Source organism: Primulina eburnea, chromosome 1 (assembly GCF_022965805.1).
Source record: "Primulina eburnea isolate SZY01 chromosome 1, ASM2296580v1, whole genome shotgun sequence".
NCBI classification, from domain to species: Eukaryota; Viridiplantae; Streptophyta; class Magnoliopsida; order Lamiales; family Gesneriaceae; genus Primulina; species Primulina eburnea.
Window position 1 is genome coordinate 15,980,150 of NC_133101.1, and position 10,228 is coordinate 15,990,377.

General features: G+C 37.5%; 1 protein-coding gene across 3 annotated transcripts; it reads left to right on the forward strand.

The window, feature by feature from the left end:
* The first annotated feature begins 285 nt into the window (after positions 1–285).
* LOC140828442 (uncharacterized) lies at positions 286–8,734 on the forward strand. Of its 3 annotated transcripts, XM_073191408.1 has the most exons (4): positions 286–553; positions 843–931; positions 2,065–3,231; positions 8,547–8,734. In XM_073191408.1, the coding sequence occupies exons 3-4, from the start codon at positions 2,151–2,153 to the stop codon at positions 8,600–8,602; spliced, it is 1,137 nt and encodes a 378-aa protein (XP_073047509.1). In that variant the 5' UTR covers positions 286–553; positions 843–931; positions 2,065–2,150; the 3' UTR covers positions 8,603–8,734. The 3 variants fall into 3 exon arrangements, 1 of the variants encoding a protein (XP_073047509.1); XR_012117211.1 differs by lacking the exons at positions 2,065–3,231; positions 8,547–8,734 and adding an exon at positions 1,526–2,003; XR_012117207.1 differs by lacking the exons at positions 286–553; positions 843–931; positions 2,065–3,231 and adding exons at positions 7,439–7,574; positions 7,864–7,952.
* Positions 8,735–10,228: the final 1,494 nt, after the last annotated feature.

Sequence of the window (10,228 nt, forward strand, 5' to 3'; positions counted from 1 at the left end):
CAAAAGCGTCCCGAAGTGTGTCGTGCGTACCGTCGCTCCTACAATGACACATGTTGGGAGAATTGGCATAACGTTTTACTCAGACCTCCAAATGAGCTGAAATTTTGGGAGACAAAATCCAAGACATAGGGCTACAACTTTGTAGTTTACCACTTTTCCTAATTCGGAACGGAAGAGGCGTTTCCGAAGCGATTTTTACAGTGCCTGTGCGCAGAGTGGCGCCCGAGCGGTAATAATCTACCGCCCGAGCGCCAATGATTCTGGATTTTTGAGTTTGGGCAGTATGTTCCGCGCTAGGGCGGTAATATTTGACCGCCCGAGCGCCCAGAAAGTTGAAAAAACGTGTTTTGGTGTTTGGGAAGGCATAAAATCGAATGGGATCATTGTTTCACTCATTTTCCTTCTCCTTCTTTTCTCTCCATTGGTTTAGAAGCTAGGGTTCTCTCCTTCCTTCCATCTTCTAATTTCTTCTTCAATCCATGAGAGATTTGTTCAAGGAAAATATGAAATGAAGTTAGATTTGTGATCCTCTCATCACGAGCTTCACAAGGATGTAAGTTTTTCCGATTTTTGTTAAAGTTTTGAAATGGGTTGAAGTTTAGAATTGATATTTGAATTGATATTTGAGATATAGAGATGTTGGAGATGTTGTGATTGTGTTGGTTTGAATTTAAAATGGAATTGAAGAGGAGCTAACCTTTTAGCACACATGCCATGTGTTTGATGAAATGATCCAATGAATGTTTTTATGGAATATTATGATTAAGAAATCTATGGATCTTGATTTGAAGCGGTATTGGATTGATTATGAATTTTGAACAGAAATTACTCTATTTTGATAGATGATCAAAGTCCTTGAGTTATAGTAGAATTCAAAGGTTCAAGACTTCTCACATACGCATTTCGGTCTCCTTTTGGTAATATTTGAAAGGTATGTTACGGTCGGTAACATACGAGGTAAATGTATCATTTTTATGTTAAATTGAAAACTCTATGGCTCGATGAATTATTGGTGATTTGATGATGATTGTTGTATTGAGATGAGTTGATTATGAATTCGAAATGATAATATTGAAATGCATCATTGCATTGCATATTGAGCCACTTTTCGATTCAGATTTGATATGGCGGAGGTCGCCTTGATATACTGATTTGTTGGACGTATGGGGCTATAGTTGAGTTGGCATAGTGTATGCGGAGGTCGCTGCTATGGCCTGAACACTCTCTATAGGCGCACCATAGTCTTGGGATTGTAGAACACAACACACCACCTCGAGCGGATGAGTCGGTGGATGTTGTTGGGTGATTCTATTCCCTTGGGTACCCGATGACCAGATGATTCACTTGATCTTGAGATTTATTGATAGCCCACAGCTTCTGATCATGCATTGCATTATATTGCATCTTTATGAATTGTATATGAGATATTTGAAATTTTGATTCTCATATGTTATTGATTGTATCATACTGGGTTTATACTCACCGGCATGTCGGCTACCTCTTGTTTTTATGTGCTTGACGGTAGGTGAGGCGAGGCTTGGGATGCCAGAGTCCAGCTCCAGGCGAGGAGATACGAGTTAGAGTGGGATTCTCGGGTCTTAGGAGCTGTGTGATGATGTTGGATTTATTTGGTTTACTATTTTATTTTGGCATGTTGAAAATTTTATTTCAAACATTTGAGACGTTTTAAATTATTCTGACGATGTTTATGTCAGTTTGTGAACAAGAAATTATGTATTTTACTCAATCGTTTGGTTTGATACATTTAAAATTTTTAGTATTAGATATCGGACCCGGGGCCCCACAACAGGTGGTATCAGAGCGTAAGATATTTGGGAACAGGGTAGATCGAGTCAGTTTTAATTTCTTGATCATGTGATATATTTGCTAGAATTTTCATTGTGCTATGATGTGAAATATATGATCATAATTGAGATATTATATTGTTGTGCTATATTCGAGATTTTTGAGATTGTTGAGTCTCAAGAGCCAGAGATGATTGATACAAGATTGAGATGATTATGATATTGTGATTTTATATGTGTTTGATCTATTTTATATCAGACATGGCTACTCGAGGTAGAGGTCGTGGTAGACCTAGATAGGACATACCAGTGGCACAAGATCAGGGCAGTGCTACTCATACTCTGATGGATATAACTCCGACTCCGATGGAGATACTGTTAGCCAGATTTCAGTCTTTGCACCCAACGATGTTGAAGGGTACCGAGAATGCATTAGAGTGTGAGAACTGGTTGGAGAATATAGATCAATTATTTGAATCTCTTGAGTATCCAGATGATCGTAGAATCAAATTAGTTGTTCATCAGTTAATAGATGTTGCTAAGAGTTGGTGGATCATGACCAAGAAAGCTTTAGAGGGTCGCGGTACGATTGTTACCTGGGATATTTTTAAATCTGAATTTTATCAGCGTTTCTTTCCTACCTCTTACAGGAAAGATAGGGGAGCCGAATTTGCAAATTTAAAGCAGAGAAATCTGAATATTGAGGACTATGTTGCTAAGTTCTCGAATTTACTGAGATTTGCTCCTCATGTAGCATCCGATGAAGAAGCTAAGGCCGATCACTTCATAAACGGTCTTAATCCTGATATTTTTACCCTGGTTAATACTGGAAGGCCTAACACTTTTGCTGAGGCTCTTGATCGAGCCAAGGGAGCTGAAACTGGAATCATTAGGCAGAGAGGTTTTCAGTATTCGCAACGACCCCAACAGCCACAGTTTCGACAGCAATTCAGACAGAGTAATAGTTGCGGTAACAGTGGAAACATTAGAGAGCAGTTCAAGGCTAGAGGGAAGCAATTTAAGAGACATGGCAGTAATTTTTCGAGTTCTAGTGGATCGAGACAGTCTGGTTCAGTTCAGAGTACTGGTTATTCAGGCCCGACTTGTGGTCATTGTGGTGGTCGACATTATACCGATCAGTGTAGAGGAATCTCAGGAGCTTGCCACTTGTGTAACCAGGTGGGACACTATGCTCGAGTGTGTCCTAATCGTGGCAGTGAAATATCTCAGAGTGGGGGATCATCGAGACAGACACCTCACCAGAATCGTCAAACCCCTACAGTTCATTCTTATCAGCAATCAAACCGGACAGATCAGAACAAACAGAGTGGTAGCCACAGGGCAGGACAGCCACCAAGACAGCATGCCCAAGTTTTTGCACTCACTGAGGATGAGGCACATAATGCTCCAGATAATGTCATTGCAGGTAATTGTTTTCTCTCAGGTTATCCTGCTTATGTTTTGATGGATACTGGTGCATCACATACTTTCATAGCTGAACACTTTGTCACATTGCATTCGTTGCATTCTATACCATTATCATCTACCTTATCTATTTCTACTCCGCTGGGCAAAGTAATGAGGTCAGCTGAAATGATAAATGGTTGTGAATTTCGTTATGAGGATAATGTTATTGAGCTTGATTGTATTGTATTGGAGATGTCTGATTTTGACTGCATAGTTGGCATTGACATGTTGACAAGATACATGGCTACTGTAGATTGTTTTCAGAAGGTTGTTAAGTTTAAGCCTGATATGACAGATCACTGGACGTTCTATGGTAAGGGTTCTCGAGCTAAGATTCCTTTGATATCTGTTTTGTCCATGACTCGTTTGTTGCAGAAAGGAGCCGAATGTTTCTTGGTTTATGCGATTGATATTTCAAGGTCAGTACCTAAATTGGCAGATATTCCAATTGTTAGTGAATTTTCAGATGTATTTCCAGATGAAATTCAAGGATTTCCTCCAGTCCGAGAGGTTGAGTTCAACATTGAGTTGATTCCAGGTACACAACCTATTTCTAGAGCTCCTTATAGGATGGCGCCAATTGAACTGAAGGAACTAAAGAAACAACTTGAGGATCTATTGGCTAAAGGATATATAAGACCAAGTGTTTCACCTTGGGGTGCCCCGGTTTTATTCGTGAAGAAGAAAGACGGGACTATGAGGCTATGTGTTGATTATAGACAGTTGAATAAAGCCACAGTAAAGAATAAGTATCCTTTGCCAAGGATTGATGATCTCTTTGACCAGTTGCAGGGTTCTTCAGTATATTCTAAGATTGATTTAAGATCTGGATATCATCAGTTAAGAGTTAGAGAGGCAGATGTGCCTAAGACTGCTTTTCGTACCAGGTATGGGCATTTTGAATTTTTGGTTATGCCTTTTGGGTTGACCAATGCACCTGCGGTATATATGGATTTGATGAACCGTGTGTTTCAACGGTATATAGATCAATTTGTTGTGATCTTCATTGATGATATTCTTATTTATTCAAAATCTGAATCTGAGCATGCCGAGCACTTGAGAGCTGTTTTGAAAATTTTGAGAACTGAAAAGTTGTATGCTAAATTATCCAAATGCGAGTTTTGGTTGGATAGAGTGGTTTTCCTTGGACATGTGATTTCAAGTGCAGGTATATCAGTTGATCCGAGTAAAGTTGAGGCAGTCATCAATTGGTCTAGACCGACATCAGTTCCTGAGGTACGTAGTTTTATGGGTTTGGCTGGATATTACCGAAGATTTATTGAAGGATTCGCACAGATTGCGAGGCCAATTACCCAGTTGACACAAAAGAATATACCATTTATTTGGTCGCAAGCATGTGAGGCTAGTTTTGTTGAACTTAAGAAGAGATTGACTAGTGCTCCAGTTCTAACTATTCCATCAGGTGTAGGAGGATTTACAGTGCACACTGATGCTTCGCTTCAAGGATTGGGTTGTGTATTAATGCAACATGGTCGTGTGGTTGCCTATGCTTCAAGACAGTTGAAGCCACATGAGTTTATATATCCCGTGCATGACTTGGAACTAGCAGCAGTGGTTTTTGCTAAAGATTTGGCGACACTACTTGTATGGTGAGAAATTTGAGATATTCACTGATCATAAGAGTTTGAAATACCTCTTTTCACAAGCAGAGTTGAACATGAGACAGAGGCGTTGGTTAGATTTGTTGAAAGACTATGATTGCGAAATAAAATATTATCCAGGAAAGTCTAATGCAGCAGCCGATGCTTTGAGCAGAAAGGTATGTAATATGTCTTTGATCACTAGCAGTGTATCTGATTTAGTAGATGAATGTTGTCTTTCTGGTTTGGATTTTGTGGAAAATACTCAACCTGTAAGATTATTTATGATTCAGGCAGAACCCGAGTTGTTTGTTAAAATCAAAGAGGCCCAAAGATTAGATCAAAGTATTCAGAAATCAGTTGAACTTGTCAAATAAGGACATAAATCAGAATTTCAGGTCAGTAATGATGGTATTTTGTTTGTGAATGATCGTATTGTAGTTCCAAATATTTCAGAGTTGAGGATACAGATTTTGCGTGATGCTCTTTGTAGTAAATTCAGTGTACACCCTGAAAATAAAAAGATGTACAATGACTTGAAGAAACAATTTTGGTGGAAAAGAATGAAATCTGACATAGCAAAATTTGTATCTCGTTGTTTGAATTGTCAACAAGTGAAAGCAGAAAGAAAGCGACCAGGAGGTCTTTTGCATAGTCTTAAAGTTCCAGAATGGAAGTGGGATCATATCACCATGGACTTTGTCACGAAATTGCCGAGGTCGTCGAGGGGTTGTGATTCAATTTGGGTTATCGTTGATAGATTAACCAAGTCTTCATGTTTTATTCCTTATCAGATGACATATAGGCATGATCAGATGGCCAGATTGTACATCAGAGAAGTTTTGAGATTGCATGGTGTTCCTAAGTCAATTGTATCAGATCGTGATCCCAGATTTTCTTCTCATTTTTGGCAGAGTTTACAAGAGGCCCTTGGTACTCGTTTGCATTTGAGTACAGCATATCATCCTCAGACAGACGGACAGTCAGAACGTACTATTCAGACATTAGAGGATATGCTGAGAGCTGTAGTTATGGATTTTTGCATTGGTTGGCAGGATTCGTTACCACTTGTCGAGTTTTCTTATAACAACAGTTATCAAGTGAGTATTGGAATGTCACCATTTGAAGCACTATATGGCAGGAAGTGTCGATCTCCTCTGTATTGGGACGATTTATCTGAAGCACCAATTGTAGGACCTGATATGATAAAAGATATGACAGAGAAAGTGAAATTGATTCAGAGTCGTATGAGAGCTGCTCGGGATAGACAGGCTAAGTATGCGAACATCAGGAGACGGCCGTTGATTTTTGAGAAAGGTGACAGAGTTTTTCTGAAAATATCTCCTTTTCGTGGTACAGTTAGATTTGGAAAGAAGGGTAAATTATCACCGAGATTCATAGGTCCGTATGAGATTTTGGAATGTGTTGGTGATTTGGCTTATAGATTAGCTCTTCCTCCTGCATTATCAGGTGTTCATAATGTTTTTCATGTGTCTATGTTGAGAAAATATCATCCAGATCCTTCTCATGTACTTCCACCCGATGAGGTTGAGTTAGATCAGACTTTGAGTTACATTGAGAGACCGATTCAGATTCTAGACAGAAAAGATAAACAACTCAGAAATAAATTGATACCGTTGATTAAAGTACAGTGGAACAGACATGGTGTCGAAGAGGCAACTTGGGAATTAGAAGATGAAATGAGACAACAATATCCAGATTTATTCAAATGAAGTACGCTTCTATTCTCGGTTTTAATTTCAGTATTGATTATTACATGTTAGACTTGAAAGAGATGATTGATTTCGAGGACGAAATCTATTTTTAGAGGGGAGGAATTGTAATGCCCGAATTTTGATATAATATGGCATTAGTTGTGATGGTTCTTGGCTTACGTTATGATATGAATGGTAATGATGTTATAGAATGGAATGGATAATGGATATGTAGAATCAAAGGTAGAATTTGAGCTAAATAGGTAATGGACGTGCAGAAACGGTATGAAAAATATGGCACAAGTTGTGGTTTTTAGCATAATGTTTTGTATATTGATCCAATTGATGTGAGGCCTTTTCCATTAGAAAGATAAGACATAAGGCTATAACTTTCCAGTTTTGAGTTTTGTTCAAATCATTAAGGAAGATGAGCCAAAAGCGTCCCGAAGTGTGTCGTGCGTACCGTCGCTCCTACAATGACACATGTTGGGAGAATTGGCATAAATTTTTACTAAGACCTCCAAATGAGCTGAAATTTTGGGAGACGAAAGCCAAGACATAGGGCTACAACTTTGTAGTTTACCACTTTTCCTAATTCGGAACGGAAGAGGCGTTTCTGAAGCGATTTTTACAGTGCATGTGCGCAGAGTGGCGCCCGAGCGGTAATAATCTACCGCCCGAGCGCCAATGATTCTGGATTTTTGAGTTTGGGCAGTATGTTCCGCGCTAGGGCGGTAATATTTGACCGCCCGAGCGCCCAGAAAGTTGAAAAAACGTGTTTTGGTGTTTGGGAAGGCATAAAATCGAATGGGATCATTGTTTCACTCATTTTCCTTCTCCTTCTTTTCTCTCCATTGGTTTAGCAGCTAGGGTTCTCTCCTTCCTTCCATCTTCTAATTTCTTCTTCAATCCATGAGAGATTTGTTCAAGGAAAATATGAAATGAAGTTAGATTTGTGATCCTCTCATCACGGGCTTCACAAGGATGTAAGTTTTTCCGATTTTTGTTAAAGTTTGGAAATGGGTTGAAGTTTAGAATTGATATTTGAATTGATATTTGAGATATAGAGATGTTGGAGATGTTGTGATTGTGTTGGTTTGAATTTAAAATGGAATTGAAGAGGAGCTAACCTTTTAGCACACATGCCATGTGTTTGATGAAATGATCCAATGAATGTTTTTATGGAATATTATGATTAAGAAATCTATGGATCTTGATTTGAAGCGGTATTGGATTGATTATGAATTTTGAACAGAAATTACTCTATTTTGATAGATGATCAAAGTCCTTGAGTTATAGTAGAATTCAAAGGTTCAAGACTTCTCACATACGCATTTCGATCTCCTTTTGGTAATATTTGAAAGGTATGTTACGGTCGGTAACATACGAGGTAAATGTATCATTTTTATGTTAAATTGAAAACTCTATGGCTCGATGAATTATTGGTGATTTGATGATGATTGTTGTATTGAGATGAGTTGATTATGAATTCGAAATGATAATATTGAAATGCATCATTGCATTGCATATTGAGCCACTTTTCGATTCAGATTTGATATGGCGGAGGTCGCCTTGATATACTGATTTGTTGGACGTATGGGGCTATAGTTGAGTTGGCATAGTGTATGCGGAGGTCGCTGCTATGGCCTGAACACTCTCTATAGGCGCACCATAGTCTTGGGATTGTAGAACACAACACACCACCTCGAGCGGATGAGTCGGTGGATGTTGTTGGGTGATTCTATTCCCTTGGGTACCCGATGACCAGATGATTCACTTGATCTTGAGATTTATTGATAGCCCACAGCTTCTGATCATGCATTGCATTATATTGCATCTTTATGAATTGTATATGAGATATTTGAAATTTTGATTCTCATATGTTATTGATTGTATCATACTGGGTTTATACTCACCGGCATGTCGGCTACCTCTTGTTTTTATGTGCTTGACGGTAGGTGAGGCGAGGCTTGGGATGCCAGAGTCCAGCTCAAGGCGAGGAGATACGAGTTAGAGTGGGATTCTCGGGTCTTAGGAGCTGTGTGATGATGTTGGATTTCTTTGGTTTACTATTTTATTTTGGCATGTTGAAAATTTTATTTCAAACATTTGAGACGTTTTAAATTATTCTGACGATGTTTATGTCAGTTTGTGAACAAGAAATTATGTGTTTTACTCAATCGTTTGGTTTGATACATTTAAAATTTTTAGTATTAGATATCGGACCCGGGGTCCCACAGATAAATGTATCTATTTATATAAATTTATACTAATTTTTTAATATGAATAATTATCAAAATAAATAATAAAAAAATTCTTTGCGGAATGAATTTGAAATCAATTGATTTCGATTATAATTTTATTGTTTGTAATGAAACAATAAATTAAATCTTAAATATATATCTTACTTGTTTATACATTATTAATATAAAATAGAATGAATTTTAAATAACATTGTGAACTTGAAATTTATCTTAATTAATATGAAATAATATACAAATTACCAACGTACTTGCAATCCAAAACTTACTTGGATCTGCGTCTACCACAACAGTATTTTTGTAAGCTTTGTAGTTCTTATAGGTATCCCTCTGATAAATTTTGTCCCGCTGATATGATGCCGGAATGTAGTCATTTTCGGAGTAGAAGCATCGCCCCACCCCCTTCGGTGTCTCTGCATAGGGGTTCAATACCATTATGGCAAATTTGGTTGATTATATTCAGCACGTCGACGTTGGACGCACCAGGACGTAAGATACACCATTTAGAATCGGACACGTGTGCAACAATGATAAACAATAAGAAAATAGAAATACCATGTGAAAGTAGAACAATAACGACATGTGTGAGTGAAATAATTCACGAAGGAAAACAATAGTTTGTTCAAATGAATGCACGAGAACAAAGGATTATACAATAGTTTTTTCAAATGAATACACGAAAACAATTCTATCTATAATTGCTCTCATTACCTATTTAATATGGAATAGAGTAATTGATAAATGTATCTATTTATATAAATTTATACTAATTTTTTAATATGAATAATAATCAAATAAATAATAAAAAAATTCTTTGCGGAATGAATTTGAAATCAATTGATTTCGATTTTAATTTTATTGTTTGTAATGAAGCAATAAATAAAATCTTAAATATATATCTTACTTGTTTATACATTATTAATATAAAATAGAATGAATTTTAAATAACATCGTGAACTTGAAATTTATCTTAATTAATATGAAATAATATACAAATTACCAACGTACCTGCAATCCAAAACTTACTTGGATCTGCGTCTACCACAACAGTATTTTTGTAAGCTTTGTAGTTCTTATAGGTATCCCTCTGATAAATTTTGTCCCGCTGATATTATGCCGGAATGTAGTCATTTTCAGAGAAGAAGCATCGCCCCTCTTTCGGTGTCTCTGCATAGGGGTTCAATACTATTATGGCAAATTTGGTTGATTATATCCAGCATGTGGACGTTGGACGCGCGAGGACGTAAGATCCACCATTTAGAATCAGACACGTGTGCAACAATGATAAACAATAAGAAAATAGAAATACCATGAGAAATTAGAACAATAACGACATGTGTGAGTGAAATAATTCACGAAGGAAAACGATAGTTTGTTCA

What these genes read in the sequence shown, in the direction of transcription:
- LOC140828442 (XM_073191408.1), top strand. Translation starts at nt 2,151, where the DNA reads ATGGATATAACTCCGACTCCGATGGAGATACTGTTAGCCAGATTTCAG. An exon ending in TCCAGATAATGTCATTGCAG is followed by an intron (nt 3,232 to 8,546) that starts GTAATTGTTTTC and finishes GCTTGACGGTAG; the next exon opens with GTGAGGCGAGGCTTGGGATG.